This window comes from Gopherus flavomarginatus, chromosome 20 (assembly GCF_025201925.1).
Source record: "Gopherus flavomarginatus isolate rGopFla2 chromosome 20, rGopFla2.mat.asm, whole genome shotgun sequence".
Classification (NCBI taxonomy): Eukaryota; Metazoa; Chordata; order Testudines; family Testudinidae; genus Gopherus; species Gopherus flavomarginatus.
The window spans coordinates 2,106,926-2,127,427 of record NC_066636.1 but is presented as its reverse complement, the minus strand read 5'-3'; the positions used below and the strand labels follow the sequence as shown (position 1 = coordinate 2,127,427).

Genomic DNA, 20,502 nt, shown 5'->3' with positions numbered 1-20,502 from the left:
ATGAGGTTTAATAGTAGCACCATTATCACAGGTAGATATTTACAAGTATTTCTGTCAGACCAAACCTTCTCTTTAGACAGTCTGGTTTGTTCAACACCCTTTGTATCTTTCAACGCCTTCCTGAACCTTACCATGTGTTCAGTTACTGGGGTTTTGTTCCCATCAGTCTGGGTCCTCAAACCCACCATATCTTTGGGGCTGTGATACTCCAGAGTCTAGTAAGGTAAGGATGTAGGGCAGATGTCCCCAAACTGTGGGACGTGCTTCCCTCAATGGGCATGGAAGAAATTTTGGGGGCACAGCTGTGGCCTGGGCCAGCTCCCAGAGGGAGCATGGAGGGAGCACCACACAGCTCCACCCTCGGCCCTGACTGCCTGCTTGGGGCCCTGAGACCCGGCTGCCAGCTCTGCTCCTGGCCCCAGCTGCTGGCCTCGGCCTCCACCTTGGCTCAGCTCCTTGCCCCACTCCTGGCTCTGCTCCTAATCCCACTCTCATCCAACTGTGATCTCAGCCTTGACCCTCTCCCGGAGCCACAGCTCTGCTCCCAGCCCTGGCTTGGGAGTGGGAGCATGGACACGGGTAACGGGGGGCATGAGGAAAAAAGTTTGGGGACCACAGATGTAGGGGGATTTGCATATTGGCTGGCCCTCTGTGGAGCTGTTTCCCAACCCCAGGGTTATGCACATGCAAAAAATCCATCTCTCTGTTTTGGGTTACCCTGTGATCCCCACTCCCAGCATCCCTGCCCCTTTTCTTAGAGGATGGTGATTTGTGCTGTCTGGGTTAAGAGTGTTTTCTCGTTCGCCAGACACACCTTTCCCCAGCAGCTCTCCCTCAGCTGCTTTCTGCGTCTTACCAACCCAGGGGAACCACCCCTCCTCTGTATCAGCTGAGTCATTTGCATTCACTCAACCACCACTTGGAAACTTCCTGAACTCAACTCTTTGCTATTACAGGCATGGGAGCTGCATCTTGACTTAAAGAGGCACAGTTAGTTCCCAAGGGAAAGTCAGGACTGGTGTCCTGAAAAACTAGGACCTGGATTGGGGTACCCACTGTCACCTCTTTCTCTATCCTGGAGAGGTCAACTGTGTGACTGCTCCCCCCGAAACATCAGGTACACATTTCCCTCTCTGACTCTGAGTGCACAGACGCTGAATCAACCATTCTGTCCTGGGCTTTCCCTTCCAAGTGACTCTTGAACAGATAGTCATGTTTTCCCACGACTCTTTCCCCAGTTTCCTCTCTCAGCCCCACTCTGGGACCCATCTCCCTCTGCTTTCTAGAGTGGAATCTATCCCCCATTCAGCTGAAAAGGGCTAAAAGCCTGGACAATTTTCTCAGTGACAGGCACTACATCCCTTTCTCTTGAGGAGGAGATGCCTTCAGCTGTAGTGCAGGAGCTGGTCTCTCTCCCCACACCTAGAAGCTTGCTGGTTCCCCCTGCTGCAGAGGAATAAAAATGACTTTCTCCCTTTCCTTCAGCAGTCCCTAGGACTTTACCTTGTCCCTCAGGGGTCCCAGGCCCCAGCATAATATTCCTTCTTGCTGTGGGTCACTACATTAACAGTCTTAGCTGCACGGAAACAATCATTTCCAATAAAGATGTCAACCAGGATGTCTTCCATCCTCCTCCTCCAATCAAAACACTTTCCAAATCTTCCCGGGCCACATGAATTCTAACTAGTGGCACAGGGAATCTGGTTCCACCCACCTCCACAACCTGCCATTTGACCAGGTAATATGCTGTCATCTGAAACCACATTCTGTTCCCCTATATCCTTCCACCCTAAGAATTCCCTGCCATTAATCCTGGCAACCTTAATGTGCTCCATGTCTGGTTCTGCAGAAGCTAATCTCATAAAACCAATATCATAAGTCTCAGGCACCCGAGAGGCTTCTGTGCTGAGGACAGCAGCATCAACATGGGCTGTTGGCTGTGTGATTCATCCCAGCACAGGGCACTTATTCTTCAGGTGGCCAGTTCAATTACAGTGATAAAACTCTTTGCTCTTTTCTATTTTCACAGGAGGTTTGGGCTGGGGATTAAAGAAATGGTTTTGGGGAAGTGAGTGCCCAGCCTCCCAGCCACCCTCCATTTTCCCAGGAACCCTGCTTTCCACTAGGTTTAAACCTCTCTTTCTGTGTTTATTCTCAATAGATACCTGGGTCTGTTCAAAGTCCTCAGCTAGAGACACCATCTTGTCCACAGTTCTTAGATGTTTGTCCCATAGGCAATGTTTCATATCATCTTTACATATGCACAGGAAATGCTTCTGAGCATTTGTTCAAAGCTTTCAACCCCTTTTGAGCTCATAAAACCCGCAGTGAATGGAGTTGTTATGCAGGTCTGAGATGATGAGCAGTGGCTACAGAACTGGAGAGCCACCTTCCTGGAACTGTGTGCAGAGCTTGCCCCAGACCTGAGGTGCAAAGACACCAGAATGAGAGCTGTGCTGTCGGTGGAGAAGCACGTGCCAATCCCCCTGTGGAAGCTGGTGATTCCAGACTGCTACCACTCAGTCAAGAAGTCCACCATAGGGGCTGCTTTGACACAAGTGTGCAGAGTCCCTCTGCAGTCTCCATTGGTCAAGCAGTTTGGATTTTTTCCTTGACGGGTGTTGATGAGTCATGAACCGCGCTCTGGCAACTCTACTGTTGTAGATGAAAGGCTGGCTCTGGGTGTTCCCAAGCTTGCAAGATATTTCAGTAAGTCATACAGCAATACTTCATACCCTCACATGCAATGCTAGTGCACACAATCCAACAGGATATTAATGTCAAACAGAGCGAGTTTTTAAATGATACCTGACAAGGCAGACTTTGTACAAAACACATCATAGTGATATGTCTGTGGTGAATATGGGTGTTCCAGGATGCTGCTTTCAGGTACCGAGTGTCACCCCTTCCAATAACAAATATTCATTTTGGACCTCACTGTGTGTCTGTGCAACACCCAGCAAGGACCTAGATCTCAGTCAAGGTCTGTGCAATGACTAGTGGAATGGGGTTGGGGCCCTGATCTCTGTCAGGGTCTGTGCAGAGCTCAACACAACAGGGTCCCAGATCTCAGAGCGGCACTGTGCCGTTCCCCATGCAATGGGTGCCCTGATCTCAGTCTGAGTCTGTGCAGCACCTGACACAAACACACCCCAATCTCAGTAAGCGCGGCCCTGGTGCAAATAACAATAAAAGTTGGGTCCTGAGCAGGATTTGGGAGCATCTGGCTTTTAAACCCCAACCAGAGACTAAATACTTACACTGCTCCTGTCAGATTTTTGTTTTATTCCTGAGCTGCTGTTTGAGCCACTGCTGCTGAGTTTATACACTGACTTGCTTCTTGAGGCTGAGCTTAGGGTTGATTGAGTGTCTGGGAATCACCGGCACTGCTGAGACACTGGGGTGTGCGGATTGTAGTTGCATCGTTTCGGGCTCTGATAATTAATGATCACAGAAATGTGGGAAAGGACATTGAACCTTGTGCTGCAGGGCTTAAATTGATCATAATTAGAGAGCAGGCCTGAGACCTAATATAGGGGTAAGTGTAACATTCTGTACCTCAAAACAACACCCTACACCTCTGTATTTACCATGGTGATATGATTATGATCTGTCATGGACAAAATATTGCATGTGAGGTGTTAATGGAAAGGTTATGATTCCATCTTGCACCAGTAATTTTACACTAACTCCACTGTGCTGGGGGCTTTTTTAGGGGGGACAATGAAGTTTCCTCCATATAGGAGAAGTTATAATGGGAGGAAGCAACATCATCACTTGGTCTCACTCCCCCCACAACTCAACACCTGGAAACACCCCAGGAACAAAGACTGAATAAGGGAAGGTGGTCTTAGGGGGGGAAGAAGGAATCCCATATGAAAGATCTGCAAACTGCTTAAGCTATCAGGGTGAGACAGTATATGAATCAAACACTGGCTAGTTTACAGATCTTAGATTGGGGTATGGTTTTCTTACTTAAGTAATCCACTTTGATCTATAAACTTATTACTTATAATCACTTAAAATCTCTTTTTTGTACTTAATTGTTTTATATTTTTCACTTAAAACAGGTTGTTGTTAAAGTGCAAAGGGAAACCTGACCAGGAGTAGGCTGGTGCACTGTCCTTTCCAAACTGAGTGAAGGGCGGACTGGGTAATACACATACACAGGTCAGGATTTTTAACCAAGTCAAGATGGTGTAGATCTGGGGTCCTAGGCTGGGGAGCTGGGGGACTGGCTGGAATCTCTCTATTATTATTAGTTTATGAGTGACTAGTAAAAGCATCGGTGTAATTGCAGCTGGGTGTGTCTCTGGTTGTGTATGGCTGTGTATGTGCAAGTCCTGGACAGGACTGCAGTTTGTCACAGCCGCACCAGTTGAGAGAGGGTCCAGACTGGTAAGCCAGAGGGCCCAGCTGTACCCCAGTTCCAGGTTGCACCCAGGAGAAGTCTGTCACAGGAGGGTCTCCCAACTCTGCTACTGTGAGGTTCTTACCTCTTCCTCTGGATCTCCAGTTCTAGCCACGGTTAAAGACAAGATACTGGAGTAGGGAACTTCGGCTTTGTCATTCTCTGCCAATCCCTGTGTTCCAGCGATAATTATTTTATTGTTACACATTCAGGGGCACGACTTGGGATCTAACCTTCCTCCAGACATTCAGCTCTGCCCCGTGCCCAGCTAACACCTCAGCACAGGGTGCCCTGGGAAGGGCTCTGTATTACTGGAAGGTGTTAATGACTCCCCTACCTGACCCCACCCTATGGGCTGCTCCCTTTCCTCCCATTGCAGAAAATAGACCCCTACGAACCCAAACACCCACTGCAGTTCATACAGACGAGATCAAAGAGTCAAGCAGAATTACCCAATGTAAACACAGTCTGATTTTATGGGTAGGCTTTTCTGGAGCCCCTTTTGAGGAATGGTCTGAGTGAACCAACGCACAGGCGTGTCCGGCAGAGGTAGAACATAGAGGGAAAGGGAAGTTTCACCTACTTTATCTGACATTTTTTCACCTGGGGAAATGTGACAAAAGTGAGACAATGATGCCAGATTTTATGAGCGAAACAAAGTGGATGATGTGATATTTTCTATTGACCCAACTTCTGATGGGGAGAGAAAGGAGCTTTGAAGCTGCCGTTGGATGGATGGATGTCAGGCTAAACAGCTTCACAGGCCGTTCCCTTGCCTGTGAAAAAATTAAGGGCTATAGGAGTTTTTTTTGCTGGCTGAGAGCCCACCCCTCATCCTGATTTCCTGACATTTCTGGGAAAGGGGCAGCTCAGAGTTTTGCTTTTAGTTTCCACTGGAGTCTGATGCAAATGCACGGTCCAAACTGACTCCTGAGTCATTAGAGAAAAGTCACTTCCTTCTCTTGTTTCAACCCCTGAAGCAAAGTCCTGGGGAGTTTTCCCTTAACAGCTGGTTTTGTTCTAGCACCAAAGTTTTATTCCCTCAGCCCACTAGGGGCTCCAACATCGGCGCCGCCTCTATGGGTGTTCCGGGGCTCAAGCACCCAGAGACAAAAACAATAATGGGTGCTCAGCAAGCCAGCAAGCCAGAGCCAGCAAGCCAGCAAGCCAGAGCTGGAATGTGATGAGTTCTGTGCTACTTCTGCCTTTGGATCAGGCAGTTTTTAATCAGAGGTAGAGTTATTAAGATAACAAAAGGCTTGTCATTAAATTAAATTAAGGATCCTTAGATGATCCTGAAAGCACTGCCAGGCACTCCAGTTCAAAGAGAGGTAACAAAGGGTAGGAATAAATGGTCAGTTTTCAGAAGGGAGCGAGGTAAATAGTGGTGTCCCCCAGGGATCTGTACTGGGCCCAGTCCTATTCAACATATTCATAAATGGTCTGCAAAAACAGGGTAAAGTGTGAGGTGGCAAAATTTGCAGATGATACAAAATTACTCAAAACCGGGTGACTTGGCAAGAAGATGAAATTCTATGTGAAAGCAAAGTAATGCACATGGCAAAATATAATCCCAACTATACATACAAAATGATGGTGCCTAAATTAGCTGTCATCTGTCAAGAAAGAGACCTTGGAGTCATTTGCAGTACTTTGGAAGCTCTATGTTTCCAGAGAACTGCAATTTTATAAGAATCCTTCTCACTGTGCCTGTATCATCCTGAACTCCTCCTCCAGATTCAGATGACTTAAAAATTGTCTCCCATCATCAGTGGGACAAAGGCAACTGAATAATGTCTCTATCCTTAGTGTCCATCAAGACCCTACCAGGAAACTAGATGTAAATAATTGCTGACCGTTTCATCTAGAAAACTACAGTGGGACATAATGTCTTTAAATTGGGATGTTGTCGGTGATTCCAATGGTTTTACTATATAGTAATTCATAATGTAATTGTGTCATTCATAACAATTTAATCGTTATTAAAATAGTGATGTTTCAGAGGAGGCCGATGTTGGAGAGAAGGGTCCTGTCCCCTAGCACCTGAAGGCATGTGGCCACCACCAGAGTGGGGTCTGAACCACAGTGACACCACAGCTCATGCAGGGCCTGGGAGAGAGGCCTGGGAAAAGTGAAGAACAGACGTTTAATTTATCTCATGTGCCAGAGACAGCGGCTTGTGGTGTCCCTGTGCCCAAAGGGGGGGAGGGTGTTACTTGTTCCTTTAATGCTTATCCTTTTTTCCTTATTTTGTTTACAGTTGGTGTTTAATAAGTTGCATTTGAGTTGACCTGGGATCGGAGGTCAGGGAAGTTCCCAGAGCGGAGAGAGAACCCCAAGGTTCAGCTTGTGTAGGGGAGGGAGACAAGCTTTCGAGCTGCTGTCAGATGGCTGCTGGCTAAACAGCTCCACATGCCAGGACCTCGCCTGTGTTTCCTTGCAAGAGTTAAGGGCTGGAGGAATTTTGTTTGCAGTCTGGTGGCTCAGAGCCAGCCTCACTTTCTGGCTTCCTCTCATTTCTGGGAACGGGGAAGCTCTGCCTGTTGCTTTCAGTTTCCAGGAGCACATGATCCAAATTGGTTCCTGAGACTGTCACAAAGCTCCCTGGGAATCAGACAAGGCTGTTTGAGCAATGAAAGATTCTCCATTGTCTGCACCTTGCAAACTCATTCACACCTGTACAAAGCGGGCATACAGCTCTATGGATCCAGAATAGCAGCATTGTAGACCCATTTTGCACTGGTGTAAATCATAGAATCCTAGGACAATCCTATTGCACAGACAATCCAGGAAGTTTTTGGAAAGTGTAGGGGACAATTTCCTGGTGCAAGTGCTAGAGGAACCAAGTAGGGGCAGAGCTCTTCTTGACCTGCTGCTTACAAACAGAGAAGAAATACGGGGGGAAGCAAAAGTGGATGGGAACCTGGGAGGCAGTGACCATGAGATGGTCGAGTTCAGGATCCTGACACAAGGAAGAAAGGAGAGCAGCAGAATACAGATCCTGGACTTCAGAAAAGCAGACTTTGACTCCCTCAGGGAACTAATGGGCAAGGTCTTCTGGGAGAGTAACATTGAGGAATCCTGCGACACCTTAAAGACTAACAAATTTATTTGGGCATAAGCTTCAGTGAGCTGGAACGCACTTCCTCAGATGCATGGAGTGGAAATTACAGTATGCAGGTATAACAACACTAACTACACTACATAAAAAGATGGGAGTTACCTTACCAAGCGGAGGACCCGTATTAGTGAGGCCAATTCAATCAGGGGGGATTTGACCCTCTCCCAGCAGCTGAGGAGAAGGTGTGAATACCAAAAAGGGGGATAATTACTTTTTGTAGTGAGCCAGGCACTCCCAGTCTCTATTCAGACCCAGTCTGATAGTGTCAAGTTTGCTAATTAATTCCAGTTTCTTGTTGTTTCTAGGTCTTCACTACTAGTTGTAGGAGTCTCAGCGAGGGGCCTACAGATCCAGGGTTCGAGCTCTGACAACACCTTAGCTTGCGTATGGAGTGCTGTGATTTGCATGGGGGAAAGTTCTCTCTTTATAAAATTGTGCTTAAAAAAACATGATAATCTGTGAATCATGGTGTGAGTCACCAAGATAGAGGCATTTCGCAATTCAGTCACTTGTCCACCATTTTGCTGGCTGGTGTGACACCCTGGCAGGTTTGCAGTTTGAGAGCTGCGTTTCATAGGGGCGGTGATGGCAGCCCCATATGAAAGGGGAAACCTATAGCTGGCAGACCAGGAACGCAAGGAGGCCGCTCCAGGCTGCTGAAGCTATTTCTGGTTGTATCCATTTCCCAGAAGTCCACGAGAGGCTGGGGCGTCTTTCAAGAAGTGACAAAATAGATTCCTTCAGCTTCACAGACATTCTCATCTACTGACAGATTATGTCGTTGCTACGAAATATTGTAGGTTTCCTCTGGTTTGTGTCAGTCAGTACACTTTAAAGGAGAGTAACTTGTTACAAACAGAATCATTTCACCCCTCTTTTTGGCTTTGTGATTTGGTAAGAATATTTATTGTCTATTTTTTTTGTGGGGGAGATATGTATTTGAATCTGTCACACACGGGGGGGCACTGCATCTTGGAGGGTGCTGGGGGGAAGCTGGGGGGACCTACAGCAATTAGAATCCACCCACTTTCCCTATATTCTCATCATGACTGTTACATTCCCTGAACACTCAGCAGTGTTCAAAAGGTCAAACTCATCTGGCCCCTTTTTCCCCTCAAGAACAAACATTTCTTGCGCATGGTCCTGGGTCTCCAGGGGCTCTGCACCCCTTAGCTCTCACCAGCTACAGAGGATGACGTCTGAGTCAGAACTTAGGTGAGAGTCCGCAAAGATAAACCAAGGGCAGCAAAAGAGACACGCCAGGATGGTTTGTTAGCTAAGGGTTCATGTTACTGACTCAGGGTCCTGCAGCAGTTTTTGGAAATCACACTCGCAACTCACTCACCTTGCACTTTCACTTTCCATATGCGGATGGGCTCTGCTCCCATATATAGAGGAGAGAAGGGGAGGCTCAACATCATACAGCTGGAGATTTGCCTCTGCAACTTCACAGAACTCAGAAGAATCATTGTGCATCGGAGCTGACGGTAAAGAGGTTTCCCCTGGTTGGGGGAGTGTGTGAGTGTGACGGGGTGTGTGTGTGTATGTGTGTGGGGGGGGTGCACCCCACTAGGGGGGCACAGAGGAACCTTCAGGAGGGCACAGCCCAGACTAACCCCCATGGGGAGTGGAGAGGGAGAGCCCCAGCCCCTCCTCACCCCTAGATCTGCTCCGGTCCCACCCACAGCTGCATCCCCATGCTTGGCCCTGCCCCCAATCTCCTCTGCTCCCAGCCCTGCCCCTGCCCCAGTCTCAGTCTCTGGCTGTGGCTCCATCCCAGCCCCGCTCCTGGCCCCAGACCCAACCCCATCTGTGGCCCCAGCCTTGGCCTCCTTACCCCTGTCTGCATCCCCCGCAAGCCTTGGCCCCGCTCCCAGCCCTGGCAGGGATAAGGGGGCATGTGACCCTCAAAAGTTTGGGACCCATTGCTTTAAACCGACCACTCAGGAGCCTCAACACTTCTTCAGTGCAGCAGCAGCTGCAGCCCCCACTCCTGAGCCAGAGGCACCGGCACAGACAGCCGGTCTCCCCACCCCAGCTCAGCAGAGACCAGGTACATGAGCTGGGGGAGGGGGACACCCCGACATCAGCCCCTGCCCAGCTGTGTGCAGCAGATCAGGAGGCAGGGGCCTGCTCCCAAGCAGCTTGGCCAGCAGAAGCTGGAGGTGGCAGGGACAGCGCTGCGGCTTCGCACAGCAGAGGAGCCAGGCAGGGGGAAGAGGAGGAGCAGGATCTTCCCTCCTGCTGCAAACTTCACCCAAATGTGGTACAGAGCTCGGGGGATCCCCCCACCCTCCCTAAATGGCACCCCCTGTCTGCAGGGCCCATCAGGTTTAACCGCTGGCCCAAGAGGAGAGTTGTTTGTGGATGTACAGGAGCAGAGGACACCCCGATGGACCAAAGAAACAGTAGTTTTTGCACTACAGTAAAAGCTTTGGCATGTTGGGGGAATGAGGGATGCCAGTTAATGAACCAGAATTTTTGACCAAGAGTTATACTTACCCGTGGAGGGAGGGAGTTTGGGTGTGTGAGGGGGTTCGGGACTGGGGGTGGGGCACAGGAGGGGGTGGGGGCTCTGGGAGGGAGTTTGGGTGTGGGAGGGGGCTCAAGGCAGGGGGTAGGGGCACGGGAGGGGTTTCAGGGTGCCAGATCCAGACAGCACTCACCTCGGGCAGCTCCCTGCAGCGGTGAAATGTCCCTGCTGCTCCTAGGCAGAGGCGTAGCAAAGGTTTCCAAAGCTAAAAGCTTCCAGCAGAAAAGGAAGCTACAGAAGGGTTAACTTCATGCAAAAGAGAAACGGAAGCTCTGGTGTCATTTAGCAGATTGGTGGCCTCTAAAAGAGGTGAACACCCAGGGCGACCGCAGCTCTGCAGTTGCAAAAGACAAAAAGCTTTACATGAGGCCGGACACTCTCATTGCGAAGGAGAGGGGTTGGTGAGGCAGCGAGTGTGGTCTGTGATACTCCCAGGGCAGATTTGTTCGGCTGTGAACTGTAGTTACTCCATCAGTTTGATGAGGCAGCCGATTTACTTGCTGCCTAAGGTGCTGGTAAGGGCCTGGAGGGTAGATCTCCTGCCTCTCCTGATGCAGTGCGGGGGATGCATGCTGTGTATATTGAGGGCTATTATCATTTTCTCCCCTGCCCAGCCTTTGGTAGGCGGAGGGTTTTGTGGCCCAGAGGGCGGCCAGTTAGAATTTATTCCTAAGCTTGTATGTCATTAAAACCTCCCCTGGGTTTAAGGAACAGCAGCTGAATTCCAGGCAGGCAAGATTTTTTTTTCCTTTGCCCTTAAAACCCTGGGCCTGGAGGCTTTGCCTGCTCATGGTTAACCCTTCGGGTCCTTCCACCTTTGCTATGTTATCAGTGATTTTATTTTTCCCTGCTTCAGCCTTACTGGCCATGAAACTTTCGTGTGTTCTCGGCATTACACCCAAAACGTCAGTTCGAGGGGTGTCTGGTTTTGCTGCTCATTCCATTTGATTTTTGATCCCAGTGCTGGCATTGTTAACTACCAAATTTACAAACTGGGGGTCCTGATGCCAATTCACAGTGTCATTTATCTTACTCATTTGCCATGCAGCAGACAGCCTTTGACAATAAATTGTACGGTGCTCCCCTAGTGATTGTTTAATATTTGCCATCCGAGTAATTCCCGTTTGCCCAGGATTTAGAATTCCTTGGAACTGCGTTACTGGTTCATCAAAGCCCTTTTTGGCCAGTTCTAACATTCCATGCTGGCCGCTCAGCTGTCACCTGCAGTATTTTAATCAGGTCTTCTTCAGTTAAATGATGTAGCTCCTTTTGTTGTTTAACTCTATTAACATGCAGAGAGATGGAGTCCCCTTTTTGCATGTGACCCACAAGTTGTGCTACAGATGTAAGTGTTTTAATATTAGTAACAGTCTCTGACCCTTCAGTTTTAGTGGAAGTTTTAAATCTGTTTATTTTAGTGCTAGAGGAAGGCCCTAGCGGTTGTCAAGGCATGCCGCTGGGCTCTGCCTCCTCGTCCTCAGATTCTGTTTCTTGGGCTTCTTCCTCAGATTTTCCCCTAAATCAATCAAACTCTAGTGACCTTTGGCAGCTATTGGTTTAGACTGTTTTGTTCTCCCTGCGGCTACAGGAATCTTAACTATATTCTCTCTCTCCCCTCATCTAGCCACAGTTCCACATACTCATAACCATACCCCTGACAATCAGGAGCGGCGCCAGGGTGTCTGGCACCCCAGGCAGAATTCGGGGGGCGGCATTTTGTGCGCTCCCCACGGAGCACGCGGGAGCTTCTGTTTCCGCTCTCATCGCGCTGCCGAAGAAGCACCCTCCACCAAAATGCCACAGTCATTGAGCTGCTCAATTGCCTGCCGCTGTTTTTCGTGGCATGTCGGCAGAAGGTCCTTCTTCGGTGGCGCTACTGGAGCAGAACTGGAAGCTCCTGTGTGCCCCGTGAGGAGCACACAAAATGCCACCCCCCGAATCCTAGCGCCCCAGGCGACCGCCTAGAGTCACCTAATGGCAGTGCCGGCCCTGCTGACAATCCCAATAAACATCCTCTGAGAGGGGTAGATATGAGGTGCTGTGGGGAGCAGACAATCTAGTCTTAAAGCTGCTTCTGTCCCTTGAAAGCTCTGACCTGTCTCTTGAGAGAGAAGGATTTAAACTTACACTGACCATGGTCTTTCAGTCTTGCTGCTGTAACTGACTTTGCAGGATTCTGTAGGCACTTTTCAAATCAGCTGCTTGCAATTTCCACCCCAGGTTTTCCTTTGCCTCCTGATTGAATTGTTCCTGAATTCCCAATTTTATCTTTTGTCACCGGCGGATTGGAAGACAAGCAGGTGTTTAAACTACTGAAACCTTCCAGCTGTTGTTTTAACTCCTTGTTTTGTTCCTTCTCTTCTTCCAAGTTCTATTGTAATTTCCTCCTTTTCTCCTTCATTTTACTAACCACGTGATTTAAAGCCATGCAGGTTATATACAGTCCTTGTATTCCCAATACTCCTTGTATTTGTGGTGATCATATTTCTCAACTGATTTCCTTCTTATTCTCCTTTGATTCTTTTGCAGTTTCCCATGTCCCTCCCAACAACTATCCCTCTATTGAGGTCACCTTTTTTATACTTATGTAAGTGGGGGAATGGTCTTGCTATTGTGAGGAAGTTTCCTGCCTTATACACTAGCCTGGTGAAGTGGGCTAGTGAAAGGATCCGAGTCATCGCTTCCATGTCCTTTATCCAGAGGCCTGCTTGACCTCGAGGGCTCCCCTTCCATCTCCTGTATGGCAGAGGCTGGGCCCAGGCTGGGCCCAGGATTCCAGGGGGGCTTGACCCCCAAACCTGTCGTGGTCACTTAAGGCAGGGGCCTGGGTGTCCCCATTCCAGGGTCCTCGCTCTGCACTGTATGCTTCCCTGACCCACTGATCATTACGTACAGTTCAACGCAAATACAGTTTATAAAACAGCAACCAATTTTTTAAAATAAGGAAAAAATGGGAAAGGTTAAAGGAAAACACATCACCCCGCTCTCTGACATGGGGACATCACAACTAGCGTCTTTGGGATATCAGGGCAGTTCAGTCTGTTTCTCACACATCACAGCCAGGCCCCTGCCCAGGACCTGGCTGTGCTGCAGGGACGCTGCGAGTTGAACACTTGCTCTGGCGGTGGCCACACACTCTCAGGCTCTGGGTGGCAGGGCCCTGCTTCCCAACGTGGTCCCCACCCCGTCGGGGTTACAATCCCCCCCCAAGTCTGTCCTGCAGGGCCCCATGGCTGGGAGTGTCTTGCTGCGCTGGGCCCACTGCCCAGGGTCCCCCTCGCTCTGCCCAGCTGCTCACTGCACCCGGCTCCAGCCTGCTCCAGCTCCAGCTCCACTCTGCCTCCAGCTCCCTGGGCTGCTTCTCTGGCCCCTCTGGCTCTGGTTGCCACAGCTCTGTTCCCAGGGCAGGTCTGCTTCCTGGGCTATGTTTCTGGCCCCTCTGGCCGGCCCGGCTCTGCTCCCCGGCTCCGTTTGGGCCCCTGATCGCTCCTTAGCTCGACCTCACTCTGACTGGCCCATGCAATTGCAGCTTACACCAAGGATAGAACCCCCCTGGCCTCCTGACTCCCTCATTAGCCTGCCCTGTCAATCAGGCTGACCTGGAGCATTGGCCTCTCCCCATTGGTCCTGGGGACTGTCAGTCTCAGGGTCCTGATTTCCCATTGACCCTTCCCCTTTCTTTTGGTACTGGGAACTAGCAACCAAAACACCCGACTGAGTGTTAGTGAGGGGCCAGCAGTCCCCTTACACCAAGGGTCTCAGATTCCATTTGCCTTAGGGCCAGTCCTCAAATCCTCCCAGTGGGCCAATAATGTCACTGAAGATGGTGTGCAGAAAAGAAAACATTTATATTTGATTTTTTATTTCAAATTTCTTAGAAATAATAAAACTGTCATACAACTTTATACAATTCTTTGCTCGCCCGAGAGTTTTTAGTGTTTGCCAGACACTTGGTAATGCTTCAGTTCTGTCTGTTTGTTGACGTTCGGCCTCAGTGATGGAGCAGTTGAAACCTTCCGGATTGCAGCAAGGTGTGCATCAAATAGCTGTGTGTGGTATTTTGTTTATATTCATTGTGGAAAAAAGTGACGCTGCCTCCATGGTTAACTCTGCCTGGCAACTAATGATGCTGCCTTCATGGCTGACTCTGCCCAGGGACTAGTGATGGTAACTCTGTCCCTGTCCCCTAGCCAATGGGGCAGACATTGCCGGCAGCATGGCTGTATGTGTCTCTCCGCTGCAGGCGACAGTGGGGAGGGTCTCCGGCCACAGATGGCCCATGAGCTGGGACTTTGAGACCCCTGCTTACACTTATCCATGGGCTTTTGCTACCTGCCAGTGGTGGATTTAGAACTAGTGGGGCACTGTGCTGAGCTTCATTTCCCCCCCCCATGGGGGGAGCATTCTCTCTTATCTCTCCTCCCCTTTTCTCATAGACTCTAGGACTGGAAGGGACCTCAAGAGGTCATCGAGTCCAGTCCCCTGCCCTGACGGCAGGACCAAATACTGTCTAGACCATCCCTGATAGACATTTATCTAACCTACTCTTAAATATCTCCAGAGATGGAGATTCCACAACTTCCCTAGGCAGTCTATTCCAGTGTTTAACTACCCTGACAGTTAGGAACTTTTTCCTAATGTCCAGCCTAAATCTCCCTTGCTGCAGTTTAAGCCCATTGCTTCTTGTTCTATCATTGGAGGCTAAGGTGAACAAGTTTTCTCCCTCCTCCTGATGACACCCTTTTAGATACCTGAAAACTGCTATCATGTCCCCTCTCAGTCTTCTCTTTTCCAAACTAAACAAACCCAATTCCTTCAGCCTTCCTTCATAGGTCATGTTCTCAAGACCTTTAATCATTCTTGTTGCTCTTCTCTGGACCCTCTCCAATTTCTCCACATCTTTCTTGAAGTGCGGTGCCCAGAACTGGACACAATACTCCAGCTGAGGCCTGACCAGCGCAGAGTAAAGCGGAAGAATGACTTCTCGTGTCTTGTTTACAACACACCTGTTAATGCATCCCAGAAACACGTTTGCTTTTTTTGCAACAGTATCACACTTTTCATTCTTTTTTACTCCATTCTTGTCCTGGGGCTCAGCAGTGCTGGGGGTGCAGGGTCTGGGAGGCAGTAAGGGTGCAGGAGGGGGCTCAGGGTTGGGGAGCAGGGTCTGGGTTCAAAAAAGAATTAGATAAATTCAATAAATTCAATTTATTGGGCCATTCGAGTGTGTACACCTGCACTCTTTTGCCAGTGATAGCTGACTTTTGTTGACAAAACTCTGTAGTGTAGTCAGGCCTCAGTGTCTGGGAGCTTAAATTCATAACTTTTCTAAACACTGAAACTCATTGTCTTAATAAAGACATGGGTTTTACGTTTTATTACAACAATCTTGTAATCCACTAACTTTGTCCTATGGCCCATTAACACCCAGTTAACACCTTTGGGTATTAATGGACAACTTCCCTTGAACGGTTCCTTAGAATATGTGCTAATTACTTATGATAAACTGTTGGTTCAATGTTATATTTAGCTGTGACACTCTGAGTACCTTTCCCACACCAGAAGAAGAGCTCTTTGCAGCTTGAAAGCTTGTCTCTCTCTCAGACAGAAGCTGGTCAAATAAAAGATATTACCTCACCCACCTTGTCTCTCTGATATTCTGGTACGGACACTGCTACAACAACAGTACAAACAAAAATCTTTCTTAGCAGAGAGCTAAGGGTGGCTAGACGTGTGTGCTGTGGGAGGTGTTGCCTTGACTTTGCATAGATCTCCCTGTGGTCATAGTTTTGAGTTTGGTCACTCCCCAGACAGGAGGCAGAGCTTGGCATGCTTAACTCTTTATTAACACTGTCTGTTCAGCAATGGATATATAGCAAAATTGATCTGACTCTGTTTAAAACTCATTCACATTAAACTGAGATTGGTGAAATTATCTTTTTCACTCCCAACAAACTATGGGTTCCCATGAGAAGAGGTTGTTTTGAATTTGCGAGAAAATAATAAATTGCTAGAATCTTTCTATTCCTTTTCTAAGATATTCAGGTTAAAACCAACTGTACCATTGCCAGGAGCTGCCATGGCTGGAAAGCTCTCCCAAGAGGAATTGGAAGAGATGAAGGCTGCTTTTGAAACAGGAAACATCACAGAAGTAGCAGCAAAACTGGAGGAGCTGGAGTCATTAGAAAATCAATCACTTGACATCGCCATCACAGGAGAGCCAGGCTCTGGAAAATCATCCTTCGTCAATGCCATCCGGGGCCTGGGAGATGAAGATGAAGGTGCTGCGAAGACTGGGGAGGTTGAAACAACAAAGTATCCAGAGCCTTATCCACACCCTTTACTCCCCAATGTAACAGTGTGGGATCTGCCAGGAATCGGGACACCAAGTTTTCAGCCACACACTTACCTCAAACAGGTAAACTTCAGCTGCTATGACTTCTTCATTATCATCGCCTCAGCGCGCTTCACTTCCCACCACATCACACTCGCTCAGGAGATTCGCGAGATGGGAAAGAGGTTTTACTACGTGCGCTCCAAAGTGGATTCCGACTTGCATGCAGGTCAGACCTGCCGGCCCAGTACCTACAATGAGGTGCAGATCCTGCAGAAAATCCGGAATGACTGCATCAAGAACCTGAAGGATGTGGGTGAGGTCTCCCCAGAGGTTTTCCTTATCTGCAACTGGAAATGGGACAAGTATGATTTCCCGCTCTTGCAGGATACACTTCAGAATAATCTGGATGCTCAGAAGAGACATGTTTTCACCCTGGCCCTGCCCAACATCTCAGCAAAAATCCTGGAGAAGAAAAAGGCTGAACTGAAGAAACGTATTTGGAAACAGGCCCTTAAATCATGTGCTGTTTCCCTTATTCCTGTCCCAGGTCTCTCATTTACTTCTGATGTAGAAATATTGATGGCAAACATGAAACATTACCTCACTGTCTTTGGCTTGGATGATAATTCCCTTGCTAGACTCGCTGAGAAGTTTGGCAAGCCTGTTGCAGAACTGAAGTCTGTTATTAAAGCAGTCCCTATGGCCAACTCAATATCAAAAGAGTGGATAATGCATCTACTGACCACATCTGTATGTGCTGCTTCACTAATGATAACTGAAGAACTTTTAGATTTTGTACCAGTTATTGGAGTTCTGTTATCTGGAGGAGTTTCCTTCGGAACCACGTACTACATGCTGAACAACTTTCTGAATGATGTTGTTGAAGATGCCCAAAATGTTCTGATCAAAGCTCTGTCTTAACCAAAAGGTAAAGAATACACATATCAGCAACAAAACATCCACAGGTACCACACAGGAAAAAAAGGCTTAAATCCCATTTCATCTGCCATATCTCTCAAAGTGGATCATCGAAAACCAACCTAAAAACAAAATTGAAAAACAGAGTCAACAAGAGGAGAATGAAAGACAGATTTTTGCTACTCTGGTTTTGAGGGGTGTGTATACCCCAGAATGTGATCAGACTAATTGCAGCCATATTATGTGCATTCAGCCACCATGAATTAATGAAAAACTGTAGAACTCAAAGATAGGAGCACCAAAGTTACAGACTTACCGGTCAACTGGACACCCTGTTGAACCAGAAGTCATCAGTCAAGTAGCAGTGGAAACAAACAGAAAAAAAAGCAAAACTGCTCAGGACTTCAGTAACAGAGGGTTGGGGCTCCAGCCGCAGGGTGTGTGGGTGGGTCAGGGCTCCATATTGGGGGGCAGGGTTTGGGGCTTCTGGCCCTTGGGAGCACCGGGGCTCAGGGCTTTAGATCTGAGGGGAGTGCTGGGGCTCGGGGCTTCAGCCCTGTGGCTCTGTTTCCTGCTTCAGCCCCACGGGGGAGTCAGAGTTCGGGGCTTTAGCTACGAGGAGAGCGCCAGTTTCAGCCCCAGCCCTGCCCCCATAGCTAAAGCCCCAAGCCCGGCACCCTGCCACCACCCCTCTGAAGCCAGGCGAAGAGCCGTGGGGAGCCCTGAGCACTGGTGCTGCCCACAGAGCTGAAGTCGGGAACGGAGCAGCGGAGCTGATGCCCTGAGCCCTGGTGCCACCCACAAGCCTTAAACTGGGAGCAGAGCTGTGGGGATGAAGCCCCAAGCCCCAGTGCTCTCCAGGTCTAAATCCCTGAGCCACAGAGCTTCCGTGGGGCAGAAGCCCTGAGCCCCCCTGCCCAGAGCCCTGGTGCCGTGGGAGTCAGAAGCCCCCGCCCATATGCCTAGGCTGCCCATCCCCCTCCCCACTCCCAGGGCTGCAGCCCAACCCCCCTGTGAGGCTGAAGTCCGTAACCTTTTCTTCAGAGTTACAGAAAATTTCAGAGTTATGGACAACGTCCATTCCCAAGGTGTTCGTCACTTTGAGGTTCTAGTGTAGAACACCATATAGTTAAGGCTTAATTTGAAAGCAGGCTTTTAGAGGCAAGGTCAAAACTATCAACAGTTTCTGCTAATCAGAATGTGGGAGCGGAAGAAAAGTAAATAACAGACTGAAAGAAAATAAGTGGATGAGAAAACCTTTACTCTAAGCACCTCTTTTTTTAGAAGTTTATCAAAAATTAGGAAACAGTGATGATCTAGTAGAGGTCCTTATGACCTATGTGTTTTGCAGAAGTTAGTTATAAAAAAAATCTAGATAATAGCATGTACTTGAGCGCAGCCCTCTGGAGCTAACCTTGGAGAGACATTTCTCCTGACACTACTCCCGGGCAGGGAGGTGTTTGGCCAGCACTCGATACCATCTCAGAATGTAGGTAAATATCTGAGCTGTTCTAAACCCATTCCTTATGTCTGTGTCTGCTTGAAACTAATAAACTGCAGTTTTAGACAAGAACATTCTTACTTGCATTAATCTTTGGTCAGACAGAATTGCTGTGTTCCTGCTGATTTATTCCTGACACCTGGAGTGAAATAGTTAAGGGTTCTGAAAACCCTGGGTAGCAGCCAGACCAGATTCTTTGGAATTATGGCTGGAATTCTTTTTCCAATGGGTCAAAGGTATATTAGTAAAGTAACAGAACCGCCTGAAACGGAGAGCAAGTTCCCTAATCAATGTTTGACCCCTTACAGGGATAGTTAAGGAAGTATTTACTTTTACATTTATCTCTCACCAGTGCAAAGTGTCTAGTGCAGCAGATTCAGTACAGCAAACCTGTTACCAAAGTCCAGCACCAACAGCAACAGATACTTGCTGATTCCCTTGATTTTCAAGTTCCCTCTGCTATTAAATGCTAGGTTTGATGGGCTCCACATTGTGGCATTTAGGGACTAGCACAAAACCAATTAAAATGGAATCTGGTTGTGTAAAGATAAAAACAAAAACCCGCACAAAATATTTTTCCAAGTACAAAGATGACTTTGCCCTCCTGCCAACCCTTGTATCCAGCATGTCATCTTTGAATTCTAAGGCCACTAGGAATAGATTCTATCAGAAACTCCTGGATGATTGGAATAACTGAATCTTCATGTTTCTGCAGATCTGCAGCCTGGGCAGAGAGTTAACCCTGTAACCATCACTTTGCTGTAAACTGATATAGGTTTGAGTGTTGCTAAATCAGTTTTAGAGGCTTTATGGTTAAAGTAGCTGAAGTTACTGCATGTCTGCAAAGCTGCGATTTGAGTTCTAAGTGCTGATTTTATATCTTTTTCTTGTTTGTTTCTATTGACCATGGGTCAAATGCCAATGGGGGCTGCACATGTGTCTCTGAATCTGGCCTTTTCAATTTACTTTATAACAAACTCCATTGCCCTTGGGTCATATGATGTCTCAATTGACTGACTCATTTCAATGACCAGAGTCTATAGCACAAGTATCCTAAAGTAAGGAGGAATTGGGCTGGTTTAGGGGCTATGTATGTAGCCTATAGGACTAACCTGCTTGCATATATATATTTGATATATTGTATTAGTTTATAGATTTATATTTAAAGTAAGTTTGGCTGTAATGCAAGAGACCTACAGGCCATATCCTGTATGTTAAGCTAAAGCAAAGTTAGCATATCTAGGTTAAGACCTTTTATTCAGAAAACAAAGTTGACCTATATCTTGTTACCTAAATATATGAGTACCCATGCCTATGTCTATGACTTTTATTTAGACTGATAGACAATGACGAATGCCGTAGGGGGGGTTTACCACAGACTTAACAAGTACACCACAAGAGACTGATGTGCGTACATACCTGTCATCAATATGCACATTCATACTAGCCTATGGGGTAAGTGCACCCTAACATTTCTGTGGGTGAAGAATGAAATCTGGGCATAAGAGAAAGGAGGTCCAGTATTTGCCCTGTAAAAGAGGTAACCACCTCAACAGAGGATCTCTATTTTCTCCATTTCTCTTCTTCATGCTCTCCATTTCTTTCTGTGTCCATTTCTCACTTACTTCTTCCACTCTATCTATCTACGATGACTACTACTATTTGTAGGCTGTGCTTGTTC

The 20,502-nt window shown here is 47.9% G+C and overlaps 1 protein-coding gene across 1 annotated transcript in view; it reads left to right on the top strand.

Moving 5' to 3' along the window:
* The window catches only part of LOC127038350 (interferon-inducible GTPase 5-like), a 43,784-nt gene that overhangs the window by 13,051 nt on the left and 10,231 nt on the right, over nt 1–20,502 (top strand). Inside the window, exons 2-3 of the mRNA XM_050930934.1 lie at nt 16,111–16,715; nt 18,314–18,383. Coding sequence (XP_050786891.1) covers nt 16,111–16,715; nt 18,314–18,383 — 675 coding nt within the window. The remainder of the gene's footprint in view (nt 1–16,110; nt 16,716–18,313; nt 18,384–20,502) is intronic.